Source organism: Sebastes fasciatus, chromosome 6 (genome assembly GCF_043250625.1).
Source record: "Sebastes fasciatus isolate fSebFas1 chromosome 6, fSebFas1.pri, whole genome shotgun sequence".
Taxonomy (NCBI): domain Eukaryota; kingdom Metazoa; phylum Chordata; class Actinopteri; order Perciformes; family Sebastidae; genus Sebastes; species Sebastes fasciatus.
This window is the reverse complement of record NC_133800.1, coordinates 34,995,403-35,012,330: the sequence shown is the minus strand read 5'-3', so window position 1 is coordinate 35,012,330 and position 16,928 is coordinate 34,995,403. Positions and strand designations below refer to the sequence as shown.

At 38.5% G+C, this 16,928-nt stretch overlaps 2 protein-coding genes across 3 annotated transcripts; one reads left to right on the top strand and one right to left on the bottom strand.

Moving 5' to 3' along the window:
- The first annotated feature begins 337 nt into the window (after nucleotides 1-337).
- ptgesl (prostaglandin E synthase 2-like) lies at nucleotides 338-6,348 on the top strand. Its single transcript, XM_074639473.1, has 7 exons — nucleotides 338-668; nucleotides 2,186-2,386; nucleotides 2,711-2,766; nucleotides 3,989-4,141; nucleotides 4,254-4,454; nucleotides 4,574-4,691; nucleotides 4,932-6,348. Exons 1-7 carry the CDS (start codon nucleotides 342-344, stop codon nucleotides 5,058-5,060), a joined length of 1,185 nt encoding a protein of 394 aa, XP_074495574.1. The 5' UTR covers nucleotides 338-341; the 3' UTR covers nucleotides 5,061-6,348.
- A 1,025-nt stretch (nucleotides 6,349-7,373) lies between these two features.
- On the bottom strand, nucleotides 7,374-16,614 carry gle1 (GLE1 RNA export mediator). 2 transcript variants are annotated; one of them, XM_074639500.1, is made up of 15 exons: nucleotides 16,533-16,614; nucleotides 13,502-13,723; nucleotides 13,222-13,380; nucleotides 12,516-12,664; nucleotides 12,370-12,430; nucleotides 11,929-12,186; nucleotides 11,599-11,821; nucleotides 11,335-11,447; nucleotides 10,868-11,080; nucleotides 10,493-10,683; nucleotides 10,271-10,400; nucleotides 10,084-10,188; nucleotides 9,733-9,815; nucleotides 9,550-9,613; nucleotides 7,374-8,426 (listed from the first exon to the last, which is right to left on the bottom strand). In XM_074639500.1, exons 1-15 carry the CDS (start codon nucleotides 16,539-16,541, stop codon nucleotides 8,358-8,360), a joined length of 2,049 nt encoding a protein of 682 aa, XP_074495601.1. In that variant the 5' UTR covers nucleotides 16,542-16,614; the 3' UTR covers nucleotides 7,374-8,357. The 2 variants fall into 2 exon arrangements, with proteins under 2 accessions (XP_074495601.1, XP_074495600.1); XM_074639499.1 differs by lacking the exon at nucleotides 16,533-16,614 and adding an exon at nucleotides 15,136-15,375.
- Between the last annotated feature and the right edge of the window lie 314 nt (nucleotides 16,615-16,928).

Sequence of the window (16,928 nt, the reverse complement as noted above, 5' to 3'; positions counted from 1 at the left end):
TAAATACATTTTAAAAAATTAAGAATAACTACTTTTAATTACTGTATATGTAAAACTAATTTTATAAAATAAATGAATAAATAACAATAATACAAATAAAAAAAAATATTTAAAAAAAATAAGTATTAACAAACATTTTTTTGTCTTTTTGTTTTTTACTATTTTAAACTGTAACAAAATTATATTTACCCTTAAATAGAACAATAATAACAAGACTGTGCTTATATACATGTGTTATAAGACTGTTATTACAGCCTCCCTTGTCTTTCCTTTGAGCACGCAGCCTGACAGGCTCAGCTCAGGGAGATAAAGCCCAGTGCTCTCGCTGCCTCTCGCGGTGCATGCTGGGTGCTTTATGTAAATGCATGATGGCGGCGTCCTGCAGCAGAGCGCTCTGTAAGGTCGGATGGTCGGTTCTGGTTCTGGAGTCCCCGTCGCTCCGCCGGACCGGGACCGGTACCGGGACCGTCTCCTACCTGCGCGGGTCCAGGAGAGGCTTCAGTACCGGAGGGTTCCGGTCCAGGCTGCTGTCCGGACCCGGAGGAGCCGGAGGAGCAGCAGGAGCGGTGCTGCTCGGTGGAGGTCTGGTTGGAGGTCTGCTGGGTTTGTACCAGACTGTGACGTTCAGGCTCCAGCAGAACCAGCACCTCGCCGAGGAGGACACCAAGGTGAGGCCGCTCACAGAGCCTCTAACGCGGCCACATGTCAGCCGGTGACCCGCTGATCTCTGGTGGCAGTTCTCCCAATGTTACCTAACTTCATGTCTGGGTCACCTGCGTTACTCCAGCTTTAGTTACTAGTTACCTGCGGTGGAATGTAACTAAGTACATCTATTCAAGTACAATGTTGAAGTAATACTTACACTTTACTTGAGTATTATGCAACTTTATACTTCTACTCCAGTACAATTAAGAGAGTACTGTTGTACTTTTTACTCCACTACATGTATTTGACAGCTTTAGTTACTTTGCATTATTAATACAAAATATAATTCAACTAATAAATGATGTATTATTATAAGTTAATCTACCAGCAGTATATAAAGTGATTAAAATTAGCTCCACCTTTACCAGCTGCAACATTAAAGCGATAATTATAATCCAAAAATATATATCATGCTTAAATTCTAATGCTAATACTTTTTCACTTCTATTTATTATTTATTTATTTATAGTATTTTTACACTGTTGTGTTACTTTGCACTTATTCTTGAGTAAAATATCTAAGTACGTCTTCCATCATCAGATTCACAGTATTAATACAAAATAGAATTATAATAGTAAAAAAAAAAAAAAAAATCTGATTTATTATTATTATTATCATTATTATTATTAGTAGCATTATTAAAAAATTAAACTCTAAATTACAAGGCAAGCAGTACACATAGCAGTACCCACGACCGGTGTTGTACTAATACTGCTGTACTGTAAGTTCTTTTACTTGTGGTACTTAATTTCACTGGGGGAAAAAAATACTTTATTTGTAATTTATTTGTTTCTACTCTGTAGTTTTGCTATTTTTACTTGAGTAAAATATCCGAGTACTTCTTCCACCACTGGTGACAGCTTTAGTTATTTTGCAGATTCACCTTTAATTATTATTACTTAATTAATATAACAATAATAATAAATGAGTTGTGATGTAGTATTGTTATTATTATTGTTATTAAAAAATATAAACTATACAAGAGCAATTAAACTCAAAATTACAAGGTAAGCAGTACACATACAGTACCCACGACTGGTGTTGTACTTAAATTAATATTGCAGTACTATGAGTACTTTGTGGTATTTCCTTTTGCTGCTATCACTTCTTCTCAGGTAAAAGATTTGAATGCAGGACTTTTACTTGTAACAGAGTATTTCTACACTGTTATATTGGTACTTTTAAGTAGAAGGTCTGAGTACTTCTTCCACCGCTGCCTGTTTGATCTGAGCTGTTTTACATAAACACATATAGTACTATAAATAAATATTTTTTGATAAGTGCCCATTAAATTAAAACAAATGTACATAATGTGACATTTTACAGTTAAATAATGTACCTCACATTTAGCAGATTTTGTCCTCGGTGTTCTCTGTGTTTGGCTGTCCCAGTACTTTTGGAAAGTGGAATATAAATCCAAATATATAGACTGATATTAGTCTGAAAGTATTGTACGTTATCATTCGCTGCCTCGTTCCAGGTCTCCGGAGCAGGAGTAGGAGGAGGTCTGAAGTTGACCCTGTACCAGTACAAGACCTGCCCGTTCTGCAGCAAGGTGCGAGCGTTCCTGGACTACTCCGGGCTTCCGTACGACATCGTGGAGGTGAACCCGGTGATGAGGCAGGAGATCAAGTGGTCGGCCTACAGGAAAGTGCCCATCCTGATGGTGAATGGAGATGTGGTAAGACACCCAAAATTTCTCCCCACTTAACCTCTCGGATATATAGGTTACAAAATAAGTTGTATTTTGTGGAGTATTATTTTACTATTGTTGGCACTTCTATTAAAGAACTTCACCTCAAAACCAGTCTTAACATGTTGTTAAAACTGAAGTAAAAACCTTTTCTCGACCACTTTAATTTGGAAATCTGATCAGAAAAAGTTTCCTGTTGTAATTCAGAAATCAAACTAGTAGTTGTTTCATTTTTTTCTTCATAAATGTGAAGTTATTCTCAAAGAAACCCTCCGTGTCTTTTTGTCTTTCCTCTCCTCTCTTGCTCTGCAGCAACTGAACGACTCGTCGGTCATCATCAGCTCCCTCAAGACGTATTTATTCAACAAGTGAGTTGTAGCTTCTCTCATGTGATATGAAAATGTGTTTTCTCTCAATAATGATTATATTATATGTCCAGTACAGTCATGTCCATGTCATGTCCAGACAGGTCATTTCCTTTTGTTTTTCAGCCATGAAAATAGTTTTGGTTTGATTTGTTTTAAGATCTCTCTCTGAGGTTTTGTGCCTCCACTCTGAGCTGATTGATATTTAGTTTGTGGAGCTTAAATCATTTAAAGTATATTTAAATGTGTCTTTCAATTAAAAACAAAATGTCCCATGTATTCTGGATAATCCACAGATTTCACAGTTAAAATTAATCTGCAACTATTAATAATAATCGCTAAATCGTTTAAGCACAAATGCCAAAAAATGAGCTGGTTCCAGCTTCTAAAATGTGAGAATTTTATGTAGAGCTGCAACAATTAATCGATTAGTTGTCAACTATTAAATTACTAGATTAATCTGTCATTTTTTAAGGAGAAAAAAAGTAAAAATTCTCTGATTCCAGCTTCTTAAATGTGAATATTTTCTGGTTTCTTTCCTCCTCTATGACAGTAAACTGAATATCTTTGAGTTGTGGACAAAACAAGACATTTGAGGACGTCATCTTGGGCTTTACGGAAGCACTGATCGACAGTTTTCACCATTTTATAGACCAAACAACTAATCAATTAATCAAGAAAATAATCGACAGATTAGTCGACAGAGAAATGAATGGTTAGTTGCAGCCCTAGATTATTTATCACGATTATTCATTGATTTTACGTCACATTTAAATAAACAGAGCGCTGCTTTCACTTCCATGTTGTTACATTCCTGCTAATGTACAAATCTTTGCATCAAAATAAGACTTAAAATAATCGACAGATTAATCAACAATAAAGATAATCGTTAGTTGCAGCCCTAATTTTATGCATTTCTTCAATATACATGATAATAAACTTAGTATCTTTGGGTTTTGGACTGTTCGGTGGGACAAAATAAGACATTTATAGACGTCATCTTGGACTGTGGGAAATTATTATGGACATTTTTCACTATTTTCAGACATTTTAGAAAATCTAAAAAGCGATTGATCAAGAAAATAATCAGCAGACTGCTTTTAAAAAATGTCCCAGGTAAATAAAACCAAAACGATCATGCAGGTATAAACACCACTAGAGGTAAGAGAAAATAAACTCTATGTTTTTGCTGACTCTTTTAAATGTGAACCTTTTTGTCATCTAGGGAGAAAAGAATGTCTGACGTCCTTCGCTGCTACCCGGAGATGAAGTCGGTGAACGACCGCGGGAAGGAGGTGACGGAGTACTCCAACAAGTACTGGGTGATGCTGGACGAAGCCGAGACCTCGGCGCTGTACCCCGAGAAGGGGATGCAGAAGTAAGTCCAGACCTGCTACCGACACAGAGACTACTGTCAGACTACGGTCACAGCCTGAAACATGAAAGTCTATGATGTAAACTGGACTCGTGTTTATTTCTCCTGTTTCCAGAGAGGAGATGAAGTGGCGTCAGTGGGCCGACGATTGGCTTGTTCATCTCATATCTCCCAACGTGTACCGGACCTCCGGCGAGGCCCTGGCCTCCTTCGACTACATCGTGCGCGAGGGCAAGTTCGGCGCCTACGAAGGTTTCTTTGCCAAATATGTCGGCGCTGCGGCCATGTTTGTCATCGCCAAGAGGCTGAAAAGTCGGTGAGTTACACATGAAGTAATATCTTACAATGATTTAAGGAAACGTTTCTGCTAGTTTGGACTTTTTATTTTGGATGTCAAAGTAGTGATTCATTTCCTTTTCTTTTTTGACACAACAGACACAACCTGCAGGACGACGTCAGGCAGGATCTCTACAAGGCCGTCAACGACTGGGTGGCAGCCATCGGCAAGAAGAGGAAGTTCATGGGTGGAGATAAACCCAACCTGGCAGACCTGGTGAGGAAAACACACCCGTCTCTCTCTCTGCAGGTTTTACGTCCAGTGGACATTTTAACGCCACTAATTTCTTCAACGCAACTTGTGATTTTTAGGTTGTAACGGCTCAGTTTTATAGCTAGAAGTGAAGATACTGGTATCATATGAAACTAGAAAACCTTGGTACCAACCATGACCAGCTAAGTAGCTACAGATTTAGTTTTTTGGGTCAACTTGTCCCCCGTTTCCCTCCGTCTGCAGGCGGTGTTCGGCGTCCTCCGAGTGATGGAGGGCCTCGAGGCGTTTGATGACATGATGGCGAACACCAAGGTCAAACACTGGTACAGGCGCGTGGAGATGGCGTCGCAGAACCGCGAGGGCCGCGAATGAAAGCCGAACCGGTGAAGGAAGGAAAACCGCAGAACACCGGAGCGCTTCCAGCCTCAGAAAGACTGAACAGTAAACCGCCAGCGACGGTGACCGGCAGCAGGAAGCAAGACGGTTTGAAAACGGTCACGACTGCCCTGATTGATATCCTTATAGACACACGTGAATTTAAACCTGTTAACTGCAGACGTTTATGTAGATAAAGAGATCACACACAAGAAAATACTGTCGCCAGAGATTTAATTAGACCATTTAATGACTGAGCTGCGGAGGAGGAGGAAACCTGCTGTTCATTTAAGGGCGTTTTACTGACCTCTACTGGTGAACTGTGGGAACTGCAACAATTCACACTTAAAGTTAAATAAAAACACATTTTCACAATGCAAACAAAACGAATAATTCAGCATATCTTTGACGCAGCTCTTCAGTCATTTCCTGCAAATATGTTTGCTTTGTTTTTTTCATCATGGAGAGGTATGAATATCACAAACTGTCCCTTTAATATTTAGACAGCCTGCAGGGTTTCCATGCAGATCTGGAAAATTATTTTTACACATTTTCAGGGTCTTGAACAGTGTCACAAAAATGCTAAAAAATGACAAAAAAAATTGTAATTTGGGAACTGATTGTATTTCACATACACTACTGTATATTGTTTCTTTTATTTTGAATTAAAATGGTTAATTTCAGCGGTTTTCAACCAAAGATTTTGGGCTCCTGCAAGGACTCACAAGCTTATTGTATTTATGAGAAATAAAACATAAAAATCTATTTTTGTTTTATTCAGATTTTGCTCCAATTTTCACCCATTTTCTCATAAATATGTTTAAACCTCCTCTGACTGAAAATAAAAATGATAATTGGCTTCAATCGGAGGTCAATTACACATCGAAAAGGTTGATATTTTGACTCTCAGATTCACTCAGCTAAGTTAATAATTTAATTTGAGTTGTATTTAAAGGAAACTTTCAGATCATCGCAGCTTTGTCTGGGAGAATAAAATGGTTATGTAGATTTTCTTCTTGGTTCAGAAGTTTCTGTGTTCCAGATCAGGTTATCTCTATTTATTTCAGGTGATTATTTCTCTGTGTAACCGACGCAGGATCAGTCTGGCAGCGAGGAATCGATGAGCTCATCTGCTGGTTTTCTCTTTGGGGGTTTAAATGAAATGAAATAAAATGTAAGAAGAAGTGGTGAGCTGCCAGTTTGAATGTACTTTAATATGCAAACTGCAGAGACCTTTCTTGAAGTACTTATATTAAAAACAACTCAATGTGCATAGTTGTAAAAAGGTGAAAAATAAAAAAGGAAACCTGGAGTTGTGTGTTTTGTTTGAGTATTAATTAATTACACATTATGCAGGATTACATCTGGTCAGAGGCAGTTTTAACACGTGGTTAATTGTGTTCTGAATATTGTGGTTTTTATACATCAGATGTGACAATAACTAAGAGTGGAATGAGTTAAGTATGAGTTTCCACATACAAGTAATTTGGCTTGATGTTTTTGGTGCATAACAAAATGAACATAGTAAGAGAAAAGAAAAAGAAACTAGAACTCCAAGTTGAGAATGTTAAATAGAAAACTACAATTAAAAATGTTATAAAATAAAAGAGTTGTATAGTTTTGAGAATATAATGTGCAAAATATTGACTAATGTTCACAGTATAGAGAATAATGTGTAGTAAAGATTTGCATCAAGTCAAGAGGCTCAAACTAAGTCTGCTACTAATTCCTTTTTTCATCACCAAATCTATTACATTTTTCAATTAGTTGATAATATTTATACTTAATAAATGTTTTATTTTGAATTATTGTCATTTTGTTCGACCAACAGCGTAAAAACCCAAAGATATTAAATTTAAAATGACACAGAAAAGCAGCAAACTCACATTTTTGGACGCTTAGGCCAGAGATTGTGGGCAATTTTTACTGATAAAAATTGCTTCTGCTTTACTAAAGATTTTAAGAGTCTAACGAATCAGCTGGGGTTTACGCTCGTAGAATTTGAGCCGCTAACTGAAGGTCCATCTACAGTTTCTTGTCTCATTTGTCTTGTCTTTATATTCGAGGCCAATCTTAAAATAAAATCCATGAACCTCTCAACGGGTGTGTGTTGTGGTGGTTGTTTCCATGGTGCCGAACTGACGCAGAAGTAAACAAAAGAAATTACAACCCAATTAAATGAAAACGTTTTACGAGATCTCGCAATAGCACATCTTTTTTTTTTCTTTTTCCTACGTGTCACTTCCGGTGCTCCGTAGAATTGTCCAATTTAAAAAAAAAGACAAAATAAATGAAAAGGAAGACTTCCAGTAAACTGCTGAAGAGGTTTTATTTCAGACATTTGGTTTCTAGATGAAGATTACAATCATTCTGGTGACACACCTGTATAACAATAATAACAATAATCTATATCTGCTCTGCTCCTCCACAATGACTTTCATTTTCATTTCACTTTAAAGCACTGAGTCATCTTCAGATTTCTGTTTCAACATGACGAGCAAATGTTTTGGAAAACACTGACTAATGCACTTTAGCAGTTAAACCCCTTTAAATATATATTTGTAATTTTGGGATAACCTCATTCACAATGATTCAACGACAGCTCATCAGACCTCAAGTCTTTGTTCCACATGGTGGAGTCATAAAAACATAAAAAAAAGGTTCAAATCATTCGACACAATTTAGATTCGAACAGAGACTTTTGAAGTAACAGTAGTGTGACCAAATTTAGTGAGTAAAATGAAAAGCTTTTTTCCCCCTACACAGGTATTATAACAAACTAACAGTGAAACTGTTAAAACAGCTTCAACGTTATGATCCTGAACACTGGAGAACCTTTTCAGCCTGAACGTGAAAGAAGCGAGACGTTTACATCTCAAACATAATTCCGTCATGTAAAGTAAGAAGGAGCAAACCCGGCTGTTTCTTTGCTAGACTTTTGTTGCAAACACATAAATGATCAAGTATACTCTAAAGCTGTAATAGGCAGAAAAACCTTCTTCCAAAGCTGTTAAATTAATTTTGACTATATTGCATCCAGAAAATGTAGTTGAGCGTGGCCTCCACTGTGTCGTCATCCATCAAATGAAACGTACAGTTCATGAGCCACAGAAGCTGCGTTACGTCAGCGGATCTTCCTCCAGTAGCAGCTTCAACGTTTCCTCCCTGATTACTGACTAAAGTCTGCTTCCAGCCACAAAGGAAACAGTTTATTAGCATCTCTCTGCCTTACTCAGTCCTAAACGGCGTCATGCAGCAGCAAAATCCAACATGGCGGCGGCTCCTCTTCCTCCATCAGGATCCCCAGAACATGGAGCTCAGCTGGCCTTTGGGCGGACGGATCTGTCGGCTCTGCAGCGACGTCTGCGCGGGGGGGAAAAATGTATTTTTAAAAAAAGAAACAAACCAAGATTTAGACCTCAAAACTAATCAACATACTTTATAAATGTCTTTTTTTCTTTTTCTACCTTGTTCTTTAGTGCCTATTCTATTTGTTTGTTATTTAAAGCGGCAATATGTATGGAGGGCAGAACCTGCCAATATAAAAAAAATTAATAAATTACTCCATAAATAAATAAATGTGCCATTAAATGTACCAAAAACATTAAAATAAATGTAGGCATTAATTCATTGATAAAATGTGACAATTGGATATTTCTAATTTAATATATATTTTCTTCTTTATTTATTTACCTTTGTATTAATTCCCCTATTTATCTACGCTTCTATTTCATTTTCCATTTAATTTATTAATTTTTATTAACTTAAATTGATTTATTTTTGCATTATTTTTTATTCATTTAAAATGTATTTTTACATTTATTCATTATTAAATTCATTTATGCATTATTTTCCCTTTGCAATTTCCCCCCCCAACGTATTTATTTCTGTATTCTTTTTTTGCTTTAACTTATCATTATGAAGTAAATGTTGATGACAGCATGATGGCTATAGAATAATAATGACACCATCGGCCACCGGGGTCACGATCTCCCGGGGAAATGGCGGCTCCGTTCAAAAAAATTTAATAAAATACCCAACAATATAAGATACAAACAATAACAATAATAAAACAGATAGGATGTGTTGTAAATAAAATCGTGTACTAGAAATAATAATAAAAAAAAGTTTTGAAAAGTGATTTAAAAGATGTCACCGATTAAAAGCGGATTAAAGAGTGCAGCTTGAGTTAATGCAACGTACATTAACAATTTTATCAGTTCATATAGCAGCCCAAATTGCTTCACATAGGAAAAAAATCTAACAAAAACGATAAATAAAATGTTGCCGGACTAAAAATGACAACAATAAAAAAAGAAAATCAATGATTAAAATAGAATAAAATATGATTAAATCTTAAAAACTAAGGCTATATTACTCCAAATTAAAAGTCAGATTAATTAATATATATATATTTTTTTATCTTTAATAATTTCCTTTTAAAAATATAGTATTTTATTATTGATAGAAATAGTGGGTAACGTACGTCTAGAAACTGTTTGAGTCTGATGAATGAGCCCATCTCTCCGCTGGTGGTCACCGCTTGAATCCTGGAGACAACAAACATCCAACACGTCAGACTGGAGGAAGTTAAACTGGGAAAATATATTTAACCTGCTGGTGAAAAGCTCAACATGCTTTAAATCTTTCTCTCTGTGTGAGTGTGTACCTCGGGAAGTATTCCTCTTTAAGCATTAGGATGAGTTTCCAGAACTGGGCCTGATACTGCTTCATCAGAGCGTTTCCACAAACCTGAAGAAGAAGAAGACACACAGACAACGAGACAGATGTTTAACCCACAGCTGCTTTCACTGACCACAGGAATACACAGTAATGGAAGAAGTACTCAGCTCCTTTACTGAAGTACTAATACCACACTGTGAAAATATTGTGCAGTAAAATGTTCCCCGTCAGTGTTTTACTATTATATCTGATGTTTCTGGATTAATATTACTGCTGCATTAATGTGTATGTTGCATTTGATGTTTAAAAAAAAAAAAAAAAAAGGAACAGGACTCACCTCCAGAAAGTCGAACAGCAGCGTTGCCGTGATGTCAGCCAGCGGCTCCATGTTGAGCATCTGAGCCAACCAACGCCAGCCGTGGTTCAGCCCGTGAGGAGCAGCCTGAAACACATCAAGGAAGGTTTAAAGATGCAGAAGCTTAATAATATTTTATAAACATACAGTGAAGTGAGACGGTTCTTACCCCCTGCTTGGAGCCGTAGGGCCACCTCAGCTGGATCACGGCGGCGTAGAGGCGGATCATCCCCGACATCCTCTTCAGGAAACTGTCCTGACCTTCGACCCCGGAGTCGTCCACGCGGTAACCAAGAATCCTGATGAAGGATTATTATTGTTGTGATTAATCAAACTAAATGAAATAATAGATGAAAAGGAAGGAGCAGCGACACATTTCTGTCCTCCTGACCTCTGGTATTCCTCCACAGCTGTGCCGTCCTTCATCGGAGGGTAATGCGGGACCGAGTACGGACATTTCTTGTGCAGGTGGGCGAGGAGGAGCTCGCCCACGCGAGGGTGCAGCTCCCAGATGCCGGAGGCCACCACGGCGATGGGGAAAGCGGCTTCGTGATGAGCCGCCACCTCCTCCTCTCCTTGTTTCTACAGGAAAAAAAAAAAATCCAACCCCAAAAGGAGTTGTCGTCATTTGGTTTGTTGTGGGTTTCTTGGAAATAAGTCATTCAGCAGGATAAAAGCAAACAAAAGGAGTTGTTCAGAACGACCATATTTTGGTGTTGAATCACACATCCTTGTTTCTGGGATAATATATCAAAAACAGACTCACCACAAACTTCTCAGCCAGTTTGAAGCTGACGAAGTCCTGGCCCTGAGGATGCTGGGAGGTAGAGACGGACCTCCCCCCCGACACCAGCGACCGTCCCGACAGCAGCTTGTCGATCTTGTCGAAGATTTCTCGGAGCTGCGATCCGGAGTTGCTGGAGATCTGGCTGACGGGGATGCTGGCGGCTTTCTGGAGCTCCAGCTTCAGCTTCTTCATCTTTGAGTCCACAGAAGAGAAATTAAACTCATCTGTACAGAGTTTCTTTCCACAACACTACTAAATATCATGGCTGGTTATTGAACCTCAATAATTTTTGGGCACCAACCAAAATCTGTCCATAACAGATTATCGAAGACGGTCAAGTACTGGAGAGCTTTTTTAATTTGTAAATCTTTGAGTTGCATTTTTTGTATGAAAGGTGCCATATAAATAAATTATACATTATTATTATTATTGAAGCACAAACTCACCTGGGCGTCTTTTGGGGAGTTGAGTTGTTCGATGGACTGAGCACACTGAGCAGCCGACTCCTGAATCTCCTTGTACCATTTCAGCGTGCTCTCTTCAGCGCTGTTCTGCAGCCCTGATGGAAGAAAACAACAACCAAATGTTTTAAAGCACTCACAGTATGCTGTACACCTGTATTACAGATTATATGTTAAGCAGTAATAACTGTAGTGACCGTCTTTTTGCTGATATGCATGTATAAACGAAGGGTCAGATGACTCTCTAACCTTTCCTCTTTGCCTTCTCTTTGGCCGTCTCCACCGCCTTCTTCTGCGCTTCCTGCTGCGCCTGCAGCTCCGCCTGCTTCCTGCGCTGCTCATCCTCCTCTTGGTCCTTCTTCTTCTTCTCTTGAGCCTTGGCGACCTCCTCCTGCATCAGCCGGATCAGCGCTCTCATCTCGTGGAGGGCTCGCTCGGCCACCGTCATGTCATCCACGCTGGGAAACTCTCCCTGGAAACAGACAGTAGCCCTTTAACACTATGATTTTAAAGCTCTCTCCAGATGTCTTTTTTCCCCGTCAGAGTAGGAAGGAGCCACGTATCAGGAGTTGAACTGACCTCTGCGGTCTTCCGCACCACCTCCGACAGCTGGGAGCACAGCTGGTTCCCGCGGGTGCAGAAGGAGCTGAGGCTGGCCGCAGGGAGGTCGGTCTTGGTCTGGGTGGACGGCTCCAGCAGCTGGTTGAGCTGCAGGATCTCCTCCTGGATGGTGTTGAGGTTACGCAGCCGCTCCCTGCCGTCCGCCTGCCGCTGCCGCTCGAGCTCCGCCTCACGCAGGCGCTGCTGCTCCGCCTCCCTCAGACGCAGGTTGATGATCTGACGCCGAGGACAGAAGACGTGTTTGTACCGTTACGAAACATGCTAACAGAAGTTGTGAGTTCAGGTGTATCACATTGTCATAAAACAGTCATAAAACAGCTTCATAAAAACCACAAGACTTCGTGGCGTTTCCAGACCTTTAAAGCAACATCATGCCTACATGTCGTCTGATGATCTTACCTTCATCCTGTGTCGCTGCTCCTCCTTCAGCTTCTCCTGACGCCCGATGCTCTCTTTAGTTCTACACGGCAGGAAGAAGAAAACCAGACGCACATAAATAACAGTTCAGTAACATTAATATTTGCGTGGTTGTCAGCGGCTCTTACTCTCTGTCCATCATGTCCCTCATAATCTGGTACTCCTGCCTCTGTTTCAGCTCCATGAACTCCTCGAAGCGTTTCAGCTGCTCCGATTCGGAGCTCGCAACCGCCGCCACCAGCCTCTCCTGCATCTCCTGCCGCAGTTTGAGCGCCAGCTGAGCCGACAGATTCAAGACATCAATCAGGTGAGACCGTCTGTTATTACACCTTACTAATCACACATTCATAGTAAACAGGTTACATACATTTATCAGGACCTCTGGGTATAAAACAGACAAGAGATGGTCCTAAAAACGGCCTGAACTTTGACTTATGAGTCATGAAATTCTTAGCAAAGAGTTGAACTGAGAGTGTGTATAAAGAAGCTTACAATAACTTTTAGCAAAGTGTCCAACATTATATATGATTCAATATACTGAAACATGAAAGCATATATAAACATATTTCTCCTATAGGTAGGTTGACATTTTTATTCTTAAAAAAACACAAATAATTTAAACAAAGAAAAAAACATTTGAAATAAAATAAAATAAATTCAGGAAATTAAACCAAAAAAATAGATGTTCATCTTGTCCGTGCACATTTATGTCCTCGTATAAAACACACTTTGATCTAGTTAACATAAAACTTTTCAACATTTTCTTGACATGCGGTCGTTAAAGTTGACTTTATGGGACTTCAGGTGGGATAATAAAGAATCATCGTGTCTGACCTTGGCCTTTTCTCGCTGTTCCTCCTCAAATTTAATAATGCGTCCCGCCATCTCCATGGCTTTGGGCGACAGAAGGGAAATGGTAGGTTGTGAAACAGGACTGGAAACGTCGCTGATATCTTCCTCTGGATCTTCATCCTTCACCTCATCACTAACAGTCTGCAGCACATTAAGATAAAGATGAGAGTCAGAAATATAGACAGAAATCACAGTGTAGTTTTTTTTCCCTCACATAAAAAAACACAGAAAGGTCAGCATGTATTCAGGATGACAGACTCGCCTGCGGGGCAGCAGAAAGTGTGGCGTGCCTGCCGTTGAGGTCGGGGATGGATCCTGAGGAGGAAGCCGAAGTGGAGATCTCATCTGAGAGGCCGGGGCTGGAGCCTCCGGAGCTGGAGCTCAGAAAGCAGGACTTCTGCAGGGGCAACGAGCTGAGGCGCTCCAGAATGACCCCAGAGTGTGAGGACAGGCTGAGGGCCTCTTTGCACCCCGCTAAAATATGCTGGAAGAAACACAGAGACATTAAACCTCTAGTTTACTTCACTCATGGAGCGTGTTTTACGGTTTAAATGTACCAAAGGCTTTTATTTTTGAAGCTGAGATGACCACACACGACCATAACATTAGTTTCCATACACACTTCCGTTCAAAAGTTTGGAATAAGCTGTTTTAACATGCACATTTCTTTTAGTTGGTTCATTATATTTGTTTGTTAAATATTGTACTGCCTTGTATCTTGAGAACTGAATCAGCAGGTCCTTCAGTTGCACTTTTTATTATTTTCTAATAAAAGGTGTATGTATTTGCCATTAATCATTGTTTACTTGTTTATATCCATAATTAATTTATCCCTGATTCCCTTACAAGAAAAACGTTGATGAATCCTGACCTGCTCTGTCCAGTAGCACATATTTATTTCACACTGACTGAATCTTTGGCAAAAAAAAGTTACTGTATCGATTTCAAATCATTGAATCGTATCGTATCGTATCGTATCGTATTGAATCGTATCGTATCGTATCGCTTTAGATGAGCCAAATATCGTCCTGAATCGTATCGGAACCATGGAAATCGTATCGTTGTAAAAACGCCACACCCCTATTAAATAAACGAATTAAACACAGAGTTTCCACCTGCTTCATAGTGGTATAGTGGTATAGTGGTATAGTGGTATAGTGGTATAGTGGTATAGTGGTTGGTTGGTTGGTGGTTTAGGGCCAAAATACATTTCTGATCTTCTGCTGTGTTCTGAACCATCCAGACCTCTCAGCTCATCTGGATCAGGTCTGCTTAGTGTCCCCAGAGTCACAACTAAACATACATAAAGCCAGTGTAGAGACCTCAGAACTGGACTGATATGATCCACTTTCTTGGTCTTAGTGACTCTAGCAATAAACTCATGCAATAATTAAATGAACTAATTAAACACAGAGCTTCATATCGGTCTTAATGGTGATTAACAGCCCTCATTAAGATAGTCCTGATGGAGAGAAGTGGTTAAACGGTCACTTGAGACAGATAAAGGAGTTAATTCACTAAGTTATCCATCTAAACCAGCAGAGACACCTGAACCAGCAGAGACACCTGAACCAGCAGAGACACCTAAACCAGCAGAGACACCTGAACCAGCAGAGACACCTGAACCAGCAGAGACATCTAAACCAGCAGAGACACCTGAACCAGCAGAGACACCTGAACCAGCAGAGACATCTAAACCAGCAGAGACACCTGAACCAGCAGAGACACCTGAACCAGCAGAGACACCTGAACCAGCAGAGACACCTGAACCAGCAGAGACACCTGAACCAGCAGAGACACCTGAACCAGCAGAGACATGTCTGTCTGTCTAACATGAACTAGCTTTAGCCTCCATGCTAACGCTGTTAGCTCGCTGTTAGCTCGCTGTTAGCTCACCTCTCCTCTCTCGGACCAGAACGGGTCGTATGTGATGTTTCCCTTCGGGGAGTTTTTTAAAGCCTCTAAAGTTTCCCATCTCAGATTCTCAGCCGGCATCACGACAAGAAGACAAGAAGACAAGAAGACCAGAAGACCAGAAGACCAGAAGACCAGAAGACCAGAAGACCAGACAAAACCCAGAACCCAGAACCAGAACTATAAACTATAAACTGCTGCTAGCTAACATGGGTCAGCTTCCGGCTAGAGTTTGAACCACCGCATGAGGTTACATAAATTACAATCCGACGAGAAACAAGCCCACCAACACGCTGTTGTTTCTGGCCGGGCCATAATAACTTTAATTAAAACAATAATAAAATAAATACATAAAAAAAAATAAAAGGGAAAATTAAACAGAAGAGTAAATAGGAGAAATTAATAAAAAGATAAATAAATAAATAAAGAAGCAAATTCAAAGAAAAGAAAACAGGTAATAATAATAAATAACAAATAAATGCAAAAATAAAATAAATAAATGCAAAAACTAAAAAAAATATAATTAAAAAATTAATACATAGAAAATAAAAGGGAAAATTAAACAGAAGAGTAAATAAATAGGGAATTAATAAAAAGAGAAATAAATAAATAAAGAAGCAAATTAAAAGAAAAGAAAACAGGTTGAGTAAATAAATAACAAATACATGCAAAAATAAAATTAAAATAAATAAATAAATGCAAAAACTAAATATATATAGATATATATTTATAAATTAATCAAATAAATACATACAAAATAAAAGGGAAAATTAAACAGAAGAATAAATGAATAGGGAATTAATACAAAGATAAATACATAAATAAATAAAGAAGCAAATTAAAACAGAAATATCATTTTAAGTCACATTTTATTAATAAATTAATGTCTACATTTATTTTTTTATGTTATTTTTGCAACATTTAATGATATATTTATGAATTTATCGAGTCATTTATTTATTTTGGATTTTGGCAGGTTTGACAAATTTTGAACCACCGGATGTGGTTACATAAATTACAATCCGACGAGAAATAGCCCGCCGACACGCTCTGTTTCCGGCTGGGCTTTAACATAACCGTATTATATATTTAATAAATATCATTTCAAGCCGATAAAATCTAAACTATTTAATTACTGTAGTTTTACAATATTTATTTTACTAATTATGAGTATTTTTGACCCGGTGGCTCAACATGAAACACCATAGTATTACAATCCCTCAAGCGCCCCATCTTTTTAAATCTTATTTATTTAACGCTACTGTACACAAATACTCACCTATCACGCCAAAAACTTCAAACACGACTGCAATACGACACGTGGTAAAATTCGGCGTAAACAAACATCCATTATTATGTATTTAATGTAATAGTTTTACCTGGTCCATGGTGCTGTGTTACTGCACACTCTCCATGACAATCCCATTACAAGTGTTGACATTTGAATTTAACATGATTTTGTTTACATCAAATATAGACCCGAATTAAAGAACAGAACCGAGAGATTTAGAAAATATCCGAATATATTTCATATATGTTTTTTATGTTTGCGAATGAGCAAAGAATATCTTGAATTGCCAAATTTCTTAATGGGGTTTGGCTAAGTAAGACACATTTAGGTAATCTCTTTAAAATGAGTCTGATATCTATATGGTATTTCTAATTTATACATAAATAAAAACGTGGGACTATGTTAAATATATGTAAATTGTATTAAGGAATCAAAACAGGGGTGTTTATTATGTGTTCTGTAACAAAACAATATATATATTTGC

Coding starts and splice junctions, on each gene's coding strand:
- ptgesl (XM_074639473.1), top strand. CDS start 342: ATGCTGGGTGCTTTATGTAAATGCATGATGGCGGCGTCCTGCAGCAGA. Junction 669..2,185: donor TCGCCGAGGAGGACACCAAG/GTGAGGCCGCTC, acceptor GCCTCGTTCCAG/GTCTCCGGAGCAGGAGTAGG. Junction 2,387..2,710: donor TGATGGTGAATGGAGATGTG/GTAAGACACCCA, acceptor CTTGCTCTGCAG/CAACTGAACGACTCGTCGGT.
- gle1 (XM_074639499.1), bottom strand. CDS start 15,234: ATGCCGGCTGAGAATCTGAGATGGGAAACTTTAGAGGCTTTAAAAAAC. Junction 10,401..10,492: donor GCTGTGGAGGAATACCAGAG/GTCAGGAGGACA, acceptor ATCCTTCATCAG/GATTCTTGGTTACCGCGTGG. Junction 9,614..9,732: donor AAAGAGGAATACTTCCCGAG/GTACACACTCAC, acceptor TGTTGTCTCCAG/GATTCAAGCGGTGACCACCA.